Source organism: Oncorhynchus clarkii, chromosome 18, assembly GCF_045791955.1.
Source record: "Oncorhynchus clarkii lewisi isolate Uvic-CL-2024 chromosome 18, UVic_Ocla_1.0, whole genome shotgun sequence".
Classification (NCBI taxonomy): Eukaryota; Metazoa; Chordata; class Actinopteri; order Salmoniformes; family Salmonidae; genus Oncorhynchus; species Oncorhynchus clarkii.
In genome coordinates, this window is record NC_092164.1 from 22,076,368 (window position 1) to 22,089,876 (window position 13,509).

The 13,509-nt window shown below is 43.8% G+C and overlaps 1 protein-coding gene across 3 annotated transcripts in view; it reads left to right on the top strand.

The window, feature by feature from the left end:
- Positions 1-13,509, top strand: part of LOC139373199 (beta-galactoside alpha-2,6-sialyltransferase 2-like) — a 37,265-nt gene that overhangs the window by 20,662 nt on the left and 3,094 nt on the right. For all 3 annotated transcript variants that reach the window (XM_071113386.1, XM_071113385.1, XM_071113387.1), the window contains 4 exons: positions 3,360-4,215; positions 6,592-6,689; positions 7,072-7,173; positions 10,379-10,553. In XM_071113386.1, coding sequence (XP_070969487.1) covers positions 3,453-4,215; positions 6,592-6,689; positions 7,072-7,173; positions 10,379-10,553 — 1,138 coding nt within the window. In that variant the 5' untranslated portion in view covers positions 3,360-3,452. The remainder of the gene's footprint in view (positions 1-3,359; positions 4,216-6,591; positions 6,690-7,071; positions 7,174-10,378; positions 10,554-13,509) is intronic.

The window sequence follows — 13,509 nt, forward strand, 5'->3', positions numbered from 1 at the left end:
TCACTGAAAGAATAAACGTTTTGTTTTTGAAATGATAGTTTCCGGATTCGACCATATTAATGACCAAAGGCTTGTATTTCTGTGTGTTATGTTATAATTAAGTCTATGATTGATAGAGCAGTCTGACTGAGCGATGGTAGGCAGCAGCAGGCTCGTAAGCATTCATTCAAACAGCACTTTCGTGCGTTTTGCCAGCAGCTCTTCGCAAGCACTGTGCTGTTTGACTTCAAGCCTATCAGCCTAATGGCTGGTGTAACCGATGTGAAATGGCTAGCTAGTTAGCTGGGTGTGCGCTAATAGCGTTTCAAATGTCACTCGCTCTGAGACTTGGAGTAGTTATTCCCCTTGCTCTGCAAGGGCCGCGGCTTTTGTGGGGCGATGGAACGCTGCTTCGAGTGTGGCTGTTGTCGATGTGTTCCTAGTTCGAGCTCAGGTAGGGGCGAGGAGAGAGACGGAAGCTGTACTGTTACACTGGCAATACTATAGTGCCTATAAGAACATCCAATAGTCAAAGGTATATGAAATACAAATGGTATAGAGAGAAATAGTCCTATAAATACTATATTAACTACAACATAAATCCTCTTACATTGGAATATTGAAGTCTCATGTTAAAAGGAACCACCAACTTTCATATGTTCTCATGTTCTGAGCAAGGAACTAAAACGTTAGCTTTTTTACATGGCACTTATTGCACTTTTACTTCTCCAACACTTTTTTAGCATTATTTAAACCAAATTGAACATGTTTCATTATTTATTTGAGGCTAAATTGATTTTTATTTATGTATTATATTAAGTTAAAATAAGTGTTCATTCAGTATTGTTGTAATTGTCATTTTGGTCCTCCAATAATCGGTATCGGCGTCTATCCTATCTATCCTACTATCTCTATCTCTATCGCTCGCTCTCTCAAGCAGCAAAATTGTCAACGGGACGACAATTGAACAATAAGAATACAGTAGATGACATGTGCAGGTTGATTAGTCTGTCAGACACTGTCCCTCATCTTATGGCAGGCAGAAATTTCTCTGCATCTTCCCCCAACAGGACGGGTAGCCTATTCTCACCAGAGAGGTCTTTGAAACCTAGAATAAGGGTTTCAAATTTGGGGAAATGACACTCTAATCGTTTTATATTTTTGACATTTCGTCAGGAAATGCATCTCTGTCTCAGATTGTGCAATGGTTGCACAGCCTTTCCTCTACAGGGAGCCAGGTTTTCCTGTGTCTACCCTTGTCAATGGCAAGGCTGTGCTCACTGAGTCTGTACTTTGTCAAGGTTTTGATCAGTAACCATGGTCAAATAGTTAGCCACGGTGTACTGTCGATTTAGGGCCAGATAGCACTGCATTTTGCTTTGAACTTCTGCTTGTGTTTCCTAATAAGAAATGTAGTTTTGTTTTGACTGTGTTGTAATTTGGTTTATTCTGATTGATTGGATGTTCTGGTCTTGAGGCTTCTGTGTGTTAGTAGAACAGGTTTGTCAACCCAGGACCAGCTGGATGAGGGGACTCTTTTCTTTGCTCAGCTCTTGGCATTGCAGGGCTTGGTATTGATATGAGAGGGAGTCACTGTCTTTCAGATGTTTCTAAAAGTTAATTGCTCTTTTTTGAGTTTTTATAATTAGTGGATATTGGCCTAATTCTGCCCTGCATGCATTGTTTGTAGTTTTCCTCTGGACATGTAGGAGAATCTTACAGAATTCTGCATGCAGGGTTTCAATGGGGTGTTTGTCCCATTTGATGAAATCTCGTTTTGCAAGTTGACCCCACACCTCGCTGCCATAAAGTGCAATTGGTTCAATGACACATTCAATTAGTTTTAGCCAAATTTTAATTGGTATTTGAATTTGTTTTTTAATGGCATAGAAGGCATTCTCTCTCTGTTCATTCACTGCCTCATTAAGGTATCCAGTTGAGCTTATTTTTAAACCTAAGTAATTCTTAGCTTAATACTCAGCTGTGATGGCTCCGTCTCTACCACTGCTGTTTGCAAGCATCAAGGCTCTCCATTTAGTCTAGAAAAGACTCCAGGGGCCAATTCCACTACAAATTGGAGAAACGTCATTAATTAGCGAGTGCTGTTGTGAGAGCTACACTGAGCATTCTGCTCCTGCGTGCCACAGCCCGTGATTACATTTACCTGCTATTATAATGACTGCTGACCCCCCAGCCCCCCCATTGGGCTAACTAATGGACAGGGTGGTAAGAATTGGCTGCACCTGCAAAAGAACGTGGCACAGTGGTGAACGGAGGACACATTCCAATATTTTCTCTGGACAACACATTTTCCCTGAGTGAGCACACCAATTTACGTTTTGCTCAGAAATATCCTGAAACGATGCACATCACGTTACCTCAGGTTTCACTTCACAAACAAGGTCCCACTGTGGATGATTAAGCTTTTTCTACTGTGTGGAAAAACATAGTCTGTCTGCTCTGTTTTCACTGTGGTACGTGGGAGAGGTACAGCACAGCTCCCCAACCCATCCTCTGCTCCTGCCCATAGAGAATGTAAACAGACATGACCTAACCTAACCAACTCAGGGCCACAATGCTGTCAAAGCTACAGTCAACCTCAACAGGATCAAAGAGTGAATACGAGGATAGATGGAAGGAAGGATTGGATTATTATTCTACATTTCCCCATTGCTTGGTAAACTAGTAATCAGCACCTTCTATTTTAAGTAGAAAGTTCTGACACGGGCAGGATACGTCCGAGAGAGAGGAAGGCTTTCATGTCTCAAAAGTAAAAGACAGTCCACTTCCGTTAGAACTTCAAAGCGGAGAAAGAAGGGCAGGGAGGAAGCATTTTCAACAAGGGAGATGTGTCCATCCTGGTCTTTGTAGTGTCTCTTATGTCTCTCTGTCCGCGACCCTGCGGAAAATCTAATTACCATAATACAAAAATCCCTATCAAAATGTCTGTTTAAGCTAGAGATATGTTTTTTTGTTGTGTTTTTGCATGGGATGCATCTCAATCCACTGTATCCACTAATGTTGGCCTTCCGCATCTGTTTTGCCATGTATGAATGTGTTATTCAATGCTTGTCTATGGGCTAATAGCCACATTTCAAAGTTTCATCAAATATATATATCTATATATATGGGCTACTTACAGGGATTCTAAATCCGATCGCTAAATGTTTCTTAGTATTGCCTTCTTAAAACAATTCCATATGTTAGCTTAGTAGAAACCCAGCCCCGGGCCCTTAGACCTTAAGCTATTATAGTTCTTACACTTACAGATGCATTGTGTTGTATGACATGGTCCTTTACTACTGAAGTTGCTCATCCACTTTATTGTATGAAAATGTGCTATACTAATAAAGTTAATAAACAAATAAATCTATTTTTAGGCCTCATTCTGAGCACTTCCAGGTCGGCCTCTAGGGATCACTGACGGGACAGGACCCCAGCTGCACCCCACCCTGTCTCCCAGGTCCTCCACCATGACCCCAACCATGAAGCAGTGGAGGCAGCTGGTTCTGGTGGCGATGCTGGCCTGGCTCCTCATCTTCCTGGCCCTGCTCTCCCACTTCCTGGACCCCCGGGACGTGGAGCTCCGCTTGCCCTCCTCGCTCACCCACACCGAGAATCGACGTCTGGCCTCCATCCAGGGCAGTCCATCGGGCATCAGGGCTTCTCCTCTCGAGGTGTCGTCCTCCTCTTCCCCCGCCAACCAGGACCCCAGCCACAGCCGACAGGGAAAACAGGAGGTCCTGGAGCTGAACCAGAATGGTGAGGTGGTCTGGAATGAGATGGGAGATCAGGAAAGGGAAGAGAAGATTAGGAGGGAGAGCCTGAGGAGGAGGAGGAGGAGGAAGAAGAGAGGGGGCAGAGACGAATACTACTTATCCCAGTCCAAGGCAGTGGTCCAGTGGCTCCGGAGGGGCATTGCCTCAGCGGGGATGCTTGCTCCACACCTGCAGAAGTCCATGAGGGACTACCTGCATCTCAACAGGCACCACGTGGCCTACAGGGGGCTGCGCAGGGGTAGGCAGAGCAGGAGGGACGTACTCTGTGAACTGAAGGAGCAGGCCAGGTTGAGGACACTGGACGGGACAGAGCAACCCTTCTCTGGCCTGGGCTGGGACAGGCTAGTGCCCCCACGACCTCTGGAGCAGCTTTGGGGCCAGGGGTCAAGGTTCAAGTCGTGTGCGGTGGTCACCTCGGCCGGGGCTATCCTCAACTCTTCCTTAGGGAGAGAAATTGGTGAGTGCTGTAGGACAGGTGATACACTTTTTTCCGAACATCGGCAGGATTTATAACGTAACTGTTAGCTCCAATGTAAATAAAGACACAGCTGCCAAGTTCTGGTATAAATCTAGATGGAAGTAAAGCTCAAACTAGATTTATTACACCCAGCAGGATGTTGCAGCTGCATAACACAACATACAAGCCACATAATCACAAATGTATACCTTCTAACTGGGCAGAGTCATCTCCTTGTATGTCTAAGATAAACAGTTTCTCTGTTGCTGGGCAGGAATTAAGTCTGTTTTTGGTAGAGTCTTGGCCCGGCCTGAACCCAGAACTTTCGTAGGCGGGGAGGTGGGTGAAGGCTTCAGTTGGAGTGTTATTGGGTTGGGCCCCTCTGGCCCCCGTCCCAGTGGTCTCTTCAACTGTTGTCCTCACCTCAACCTCTGTTGACGACCACATTTCTCCTGACCCTAGTTCCACAGAGACTAGGCTAGCTTATCAGGAACTGAGGCTCGACTGTTGACCTTTATTCACATGAAATGAAGATCATGTCTGGACAGACAGACAATGCAATATTACACTCAAGCTCCAACATCCTAACTAATAACAAGTTAGTACTACTAATCAGACTGACTGTACAAGTTATTACAGCTGATTGTCAGACTCGTCTTCATCACTGCATAAGTGTATGGCTTTGGTAGGTTTGATTCACCCTTGGAATTGAACTGGCCTCTACCCTCTACCCTCTACCCGTAAGAGCTCTGAAGCTGGGAAGTTCCTCACGCCTATAGAAATCGCTCCGCGTTCAGTGCGTGTGAATGGGAACCCTGGCTTACTCTACGGGGATCTTTAGACCACTCTGCTTTGTTTTCATTCAGTAGCCTTTCGTGTTGATCGCATCAGACTGGCTTGTCACTCCTCATGTATCTGTTCATTTGATGTGATGAGTAGCCCGCGTGTCCTTGAAATGAGGAGGAAGAGCCGTGACAGTAATGCAGGCAGCTTTTTACAAGTGACACTTCAGCCCGTAAGATCAGACCTCCAAAGGAAAGGGTTTGCCGCTCTCTAGTGTTGGAGTTTGGTTAGTGACTCATAAGCGTCATGATGAGTATAATATTGTAGTTTACCAGAGCCAAGACTACATGTACACTGAACAATTATTATTATTATTTTTTAAACGCTACATGCAACAATTTCAAAGATTTTACTGGGTTACAGTTCACATAAGGAAATCAATTGAAATAAATTCATTCGGCCCTACTCTATGGATTTCACATGACTAGGCGTACAGATATGCATCTGTTGGTCGCAGATGCCAAAAAAAAAAGGTAGGGGCGTGGATCAGAAAACCAGTTCGTATCTGGTGTGACCACCATGTGCCTCTTGCAGCGAGACACATCTCCTTCTCATAGAGTTGATCGGGGCTGTTGATTTTGGCCTGTGGAATGTTGTCCCACACATCTTCAATGGATGTGCGAAGATGCTGGATATTGGCTGGAATACGCTGTTGTACACGTTGGTCCAGAGCATCCCAAACATGCTCAATGAGTGACATGCCTGAGTATGCAGGCCATGGAAGAACTGGGATGTTTTCAGCTTCCAGGAATTGTGTACAGATCCTTGCAACATGGGACCATGCATTATCATGCTGAAACATGAGGTGATGGCGGCGGATAAATGTCACGACAATATCTGTGCATTTAAATTTCCATTTGTCCAGACCATATCCCCACCTCCACCATGGGGCACTCTGTTCACAACGTTGACATCAGCAAACTGCTCGCCCACACGACGCCAAACACGCTGTCTGCCGGTACAGTTGCCAAGAGTGTGCATAGCTGTCATCAAGGCAAAGGGTGGCAATTTTGGATTTGTTTAACACTATTTTGGTTACTACATGATTCCATATGTTATTTCATAGTTTTGATGTCTCCACTATTATTCTACAATGTAGAAAATAGTTTAAAAAATAAAGAAAAACCCTTGAACGAGTAGGTGTTCAAACTTTTGACTGGTACTGTGTTTATATATAATTTATTTAAAAAATGAAGAGTTCAGACTATTGAATGAGACGATATACAAATGTTTTTGAGAAGATAATGATAAAAATACAGGTATTTCTTTTCATTTTGATAAGACATGAAAATGCAATGAAATTTAACGTTATTTGTTTATGTAAAAATCTAATTGTACAAATTTTAAGGTTGTGTCATTAAATTTGGTTGTGAAATTCTGGCTGAAAAATGTTGGTCCCCACTGAAGAAGTTTAAATACCACTGCACTCGAGGGAGACGTTCACCAACCACATTACTTATGTAGATAAACCATGCCATTTTAATGGCACTGTTGGGTTGATGCATGCAGCTAATGTCCATACCCTGTACTCAGATTCCCATGAGGCTGTGCTTCGCTTCAACGCTGCTCCTACAGAGGGCTATGAGAATGACGTGGGCAACAAGACCACCATCCGCATCATTAACTCTCAGGTAGGTCGCCCACTTCTCCTCCTGTGACCTTTTCTTTGGTACTCAGGACCCCCTATTGATTGACAGTGGAATCACTGACACTCTGCCTTTTTTTGAATATGATTTGAGTTGATCTAGAGCTGAGTGAAACCGCTAGTCGGATCACTAAGGCAGTCTATCCCAGCACTACCACACTTATCTAGTCAGTCATTCATGATACACCTATCACTGGGAGAGGAAAAGTTGGCGTATGGGATCTGTACATGGTGGACTGTAAGTGAGATGTACTCTTATTGCTTGCGCATATTTGTGTGTCCAATACTCCAGTTCCAGCTAAGATTACATTTAGCCTGGGGGGCTGGAGAACTGTCAGTACAGCGATCAGTAATTTGTCTCCCTGCAGATCCTGGCCCGGCCCAGACATCGCTTCAACACCAGCTCTTTGTATAAGGGTATGACACTGGTGGCCTGGGATCCTGCACCGTACTCTGTGGACCTGCTCAGGGTAGGTCTCTCTGCTCTCTCTCTCTCTCTCACTCACTCACTCACACTGTCAGTCACGCGCTGTAGTGTATGTGTCATTAATGACTTCCTAATCATCTCCTGGTTCATCTTAGGGAAAGTCTGGTGCAGAGTGAGCCAGCAAGCATCGCCGTTGTGGCCTTAAGCAAAGCACTTAAAGCCCTACAATTGCTCCAGGAGCGCTGCTTCCAGCAATGGTGTGTCTTGTGAGAGAGCGTAAACACTTAATTTCCATTCTAAATGGACAATAAAGTGCCTCATATTTTATACAAAAACATCTTAGAGTTTCCACTGAATAATTCAGAAAGTGTCAGTGTGTTTAGATTCAGGTATCTGGTGTTTGGCTTACACAGGCCCCTTCCTGAGATCCTGTTAGCGGTAGCGGTCATGCTAACTTTCTAGCAGAGGCTTTTCTCCAGTGCAACTAACAGTCAGTTAACCAACTGTGTGAACACGCTCAATGGTGACAGTGCTGTCTTCAGCCTTGTGATTTAATGTGGTTCACGTGTGACTCTCCAGATGCCAGGAAACATGATGACCAACTGGGTGGTAATGAGGAAAAGCTGAACGATACGGACTTAGACTTAGACTTACTCAGTCCTGGTGAGGTGGGGAAATGGTTGTCTAGTTTATTAGTGTTCATCAACAGGCTATAACCTCTGGAGATGCTCCGTTTTGTTTTAAAGTAGTTTGACAAATTGCTGTTACATTGTTGGAAATGTAAGTGTGAAAGGGAATTCTTCCGAGTTCTTTGTTGAGACACTGGTAGGGTTCCAATCTTCCATTCTCAGAGTATGCGAGATATGATTTGTTTGTCTTGTCAGTTGAAAGAGATGGTAACTAGCCTAATGGTCCTAAAATCAATCACATTAAAACAAACACTAATTAAATGTTTCTTATGGAAACACAAATTTAGGCCTTGTCAGTTTGTTAGAATTTCCTCCTCTGTCACACAGTTCAGTTGGCAAACTTTGTTGAACGTTGCAAGTAGAAATGTAATTAATAGAGCAGACGCAATTCCTTATTTTACATGTCAGAGGCATGTTTGTTCTACATAGAAATATTTCTATCTGAATGTTCCAATGCTGAACGTACCCTTGTATACATTGCCTTCGGGAAAGTATTCAGACCCCTTGACTTTTTCCACATTTTGTTACATTACAGCCTTATTCTAAAATTGATTAAATAGTTTTTTCCCCTCATCAATCTACACACAATACCCCATCATGAAAAAGCAAAAAGAGGTTTTTAGACATTTTTGCAAATGTATTACTAATAAAAAATATATCACATTTACATAAGTATTCAGACCCTTTACTCTGTATTTTGCTGAAGATCCTTTGGCAGCGATTACAGCATTGAGTCTTCTTGGGTATGACGCTACAAGCTTGGCACACCTGTATTTGGGGAGTTTCTCCTATTCTTCTCTGCAGATCCTCTCAAGCTCTGTCAGGTTGGATGGGGAGCGTTGCTGCACAGATATTTTCAGGTCTCTTCGGAGATAATCGATCTGGTTCAAGTCCGGGCTCTGGCAGGGCCACTCAAGGACATTCAGAGACCTGTCCCAAAGCCACTCCTGCCTTGTCTTGGCTGTGTGCTTAGGGTCGTTGTCCTGTTGGAAGGTGATCCTTTGTCCCAGTTTGAGGTCCTGAACACTCTGGAGCAGGTTTTCATCAAGGATCTCTCTCTGTACTTTGCTCTGTTCATCTTTCCCTCGATCCTGACTAGTCTCCTAGTCCCTAACCCTGAAAAACATCCCCACAGCATGATGCTGCCATCACCATGCTTCACTGTAGGGATGGTGCCAGGTTTTCTCCAGACATGAGGCTTGGCATTCAGGCCAAAGAGTTCAATTTGGTTTCATCAGACCAGACAAACTTGTTTCTCATGGTCTGTAGGGACCTTTTGGCCAGCTCTAGGAAGCTTTGGTGGTTCCAAACTTCTTCCATTTAAGAGTGATGGAGGACACTGTGTTCTTGGGGACCTTCAATGCTGCAGAAATGTTTTGGTACCCTTCCCCAGATCTGTGCAATGTAATAAAGTGTTTTACATTACCTCTGCTGTCTGCCACACACAATTTCATGGCATTAGTTAAAATACATATAGGACACACACACACACACACACACACACACGCGCATAAGGCCAATGATCAAGGACTGTCATTCTAATGGCATCCACTTTGAAAGTGAAAGCCATTGTTTGTATGTTATTGTTTGTGCGCCTGCAGCAGTGCATGTGTGTGTTTGTATCGCCTACTGTTCTACATGCACCCAATTTGTATGGATGGTTGAACACGTTCATTGAGACTTTACCAAGAAATGTGCTCCAGACCCAGAATCCAATTTAAAACGAATCACTGTTCTGTATCTAATGCTTAAAAGGCATAATTGACTCAATTTTGGCCCATGTTATCCTGACTGTTTGAAAGAACCAAACAGCTTAACGTCACTGGGTGTCAGATCAAAGGCTGATTTTTATGTTCACTCTGCGGTCAAAGCAGTGCCCTTGTGCTGTAGGGAATAGGGTGCCATGTGGGATACAAAATAAGATTAACTTCCAGAATAGAGAGCTAATTAAAGCACATCTGCTGTAGTCATTCATCAATACCTGCTATGGGAATGAGGGAATGAGTATTGGTGTAACAAACCTCGACTTTAAAATGTTGCGCTGTGACGGTCTCTTGTCATCAATTTCAAGGGGATATTCATGCCTGACTTTGTTTACTGAATCATGGATTTAGTGGACTCTTGTGTAAGCCGTGGTGTATGAAAGGAACATGGATTTATACAACATTTTAGCTTGGGGCGTGGGGATTCCTGTGGTGGTGTTGTGAGTCAGTCAGTATGGTGGTGATGGATTTAAGAAAATCTGCATCGCAATATTGGCGCAATATCTGTAACATTTTAACATACGTTCTTTCCCGTAGTCAAATAAAGTCCTAGTACTAATTTTAGGTGCTCTAGAAATACAGTAGCAGGTAGACTGCTCTGTAGCAGGCTGACCCTGCTGAGCTTCAGGAGTAGTTTAATTTAACAAAGGCACTGTGTCAACACTGCAGTGGCAGCAGTGAGTCTGACCCTCGAGAGATGCTGTCATGATTGTGCTGACCTGGAGTAGCAGCGTTCTATTTCAGATAGCGTAAAGAGAGATGCTTGGTGCTGACTGCAGTCTCCTCTCCTCTTCAGTGGTACAGGAACCCAGACTATGACCTGTTCACCCCGTACGAGGAACGCCGGCGGCTCCACCCCACACAACCGTTCTACGTCCTCCACCCTAAGTTCATCTGGCAGCTGTGGGACGTGATCCAGGGGAACACCCAGGAGAACATCCAGCCTAACCCCCCATCCTCTGGGTTCATAGGTGGGCATGCGCCTCTGATCATACACCCGGGCAACCCACCCATCAATTTATTTGTTTGACATGGTACCCTGTTCCCCATGACGGGAACACTCTCTTCAGCCAACGTGCATCGAATTCACACAACTTTATTAAACGTTGGCCTGCAGTATGTGCTGCATCTCTAGTTCAGAACACATGGTGGTATCCTTGGTTCAAGGAGACAAGCAGGCTTTAAGGAAATGGCAGCCAGAAGGATGTATGTTTTTTTTGTTTTTTTCTTTAGTGAGTGACATCTGCGATTGCTCAAAGGTAAAAATATAAGAGCTTAATTGTTATTCCCTGTGTGCTCAACATCTATTTACAAGGTTACACAGTCAAGAGGGCACAGGTGCCCATTAACGATTGGCGTTCCATCAAGTTGATTTTCGATTTTCTAACGTCATTAAGCAAATACTAATTTTCAAGTTAGCCCGGTGGGTAGGAGCGTTGGGCCAGTAACCGAAAGGTTGCTGGATCAAATTCCCGAGCTGACAAGGTAATAATCTGTCATTCTGCCCTTGAGCAAGGCCGTTACCCCACTGTTCTCCGGGCGCCGACGACCTCTCTGATTCAGAGGTTGGGTTAAGTGCGGAAGACACGTTTCAGTTGAATGCATTCAGTTGTACAACTGACTAGGTTGTCCCACTTTCCCATATTGTGTCCCGTGTTGCTGTTTTGGGACTCTGGAAAGAGCAGGGTGGTGAGACATGAGAAATGATGTGAACATTAGGGGTAAGATTATGGCAAGGCAAAAAAAAAATGGGCTATTGTCAAAGCGAAGCAACCTGTTTCACTTTGAATCATTTTTTCAAAGTGATTTCACAGTTACATCATATGTTTATACTTGGTTATCTATATCATTCGAAACCCCCATCAAATATTCCCACCCGGACCGAAAGTACAGAGTACAGAAAGAAGAGCAGAATGGTGATTCATTCCTGTGTGGTGTTTTTTTTCCCCCTCTTGTTTTGTTCTCAATTTACATGAGGCTGGGGATGGGGGGGTTACAACATAGAGCCCCATGGCAATTCCTGGAATCCCAGCAGGAGGGCTTGAGGAGGTTGTCGCCCCGAGTACGTTACTGTGCTACCGCCACACACACACACCACAAAGAGAACACACACTCACTGCCAGCAGCAGTGCTCAGTGAGGCAGACCATAACTCACAGAAGGAGGATTGCAGTCCATTTATTTAACTGTTTTGGGGTTACAGTTTATTAGGCAGTGAGAGGCGGTGCTGTTCAGTTTGTCATGTGGATAAAGACAAGCAAGTGCCGTATGATGGCTACAGCCAGCCACTATGTGGCAGCCCAGTGGGGTGCAAGGCTGTTGACTGCCTGCTGGGATCTGGTAGGTACCTATGTACATCATTTAGACTTGTAGACTGAGGCACATGTCAACATGCAAAGTCAGATACTGCATGACTCAACACTACAGGCACAGAAAGATGGAAACTTTAACAGGTTGTGGCTTTCATACAACGCCTGGCTGTCATCCCGACATGCAAATATTGGTTGGGTCAGCATTGTTTCCACATTGTCATAATTGTAAACAACATTTCAAACTGACAATTGAACATTGATGTGATGTCTTTTGCCCAATGGGATGATGGCTTCAAGTGTTGCAAACATGCACACTTTCTGTTACACTTCTCCAGCTGTTTCTGGTTTATTGCCCTACACACCCTGCAGTGAAATGGAAAACCCTTCACATTGCCAAACATTTAATTCCGGTATAGAGTGTAATACTAGCCAGTTTTATAGTTCACCCAGGTGCATCATCTATAAAATGTTCTTACGCACAGATATGATCTTAAATAGTTAATCCACAGCTATATAGTGATTTAATAACCACGAAGTAGGCGTGTGAACATTTTAATTTAGCAACTTAGTGCGATCGAGAAATGAACATGGTTGTGTGATTTACACCCTTTAGTTATCTGTATAAACATTGTGATTATCCGTCATATTATTTCAAGAACTGATATGAAGTGTAATATAAAAACTGAGCAAAATAAGAGGCCCAATTTGATCTCACAGATGCGGTACAAAGCATTCAGCTTCACCAACATCATTCACATAGGCTTCATAGAAGCTTTAGAACCAATTAAGATTAACTGTCTATTTCACTTAATTGGAAATTGACACAGTTATGACCTCATACTGTAACATGCTGACCAGACCGGACACGTCGCGTGCGCCGCAAAATAAATGTAGAAATCCATGTTATTCAATTATTGCGCACGCCAACGAGCGTCTGCGACGCCAAGGGCTAAAATAGAACTCATTCCTATTTCTGACGCAGGTCGCACTGCAAGTCCGGCCTCTCCCATAACCTCATTGGTTATACCCACGTGGGTGATTGAAAGACGGACTGTTTTGCCGGTAGTCGTGGTAATACAATGAACGTTTAGATGCGATCACCATATAAATTAAACGATGAAAAAGCCTGGAAGGAGGAGAGATGACTAGAAACGATTCGGTTGGCCGTTTTATGTATGGATTAATTGCCGGAGTAGAGGACCTTGTGCATTTAAGGTAAAATAACAACTCAATGTTTGTCCCAGGACAAATTAACTAGCAACAGCAAGCTAGCTAAATCGGAAGCAAGACTTGACAGGAAGATATCTACACCTTTTACTGAGTGACAAAGTAACAGTTGACCATCTAGCTGGGTCGGGGCGGTTGACACACCTTCTATTACATGGATCATCAACTCGATTCAGCCGCGGGCCGACGTATTTATTTTTTTCTTGAGCGGATGGGCGGGGGGACAGAACATAATTGCTGTAGAAGCCAAAACCGATAACATTTACTAAAGCATCATCATTTCAAACTTTAAATCAATTGGAGCTGATTTCATGGTGTTTTTAGTCTTTCGTCCAACAATGTAAATTCCAATATATATGATGTATTTTGCTATGAACTTGCGGGGCCAA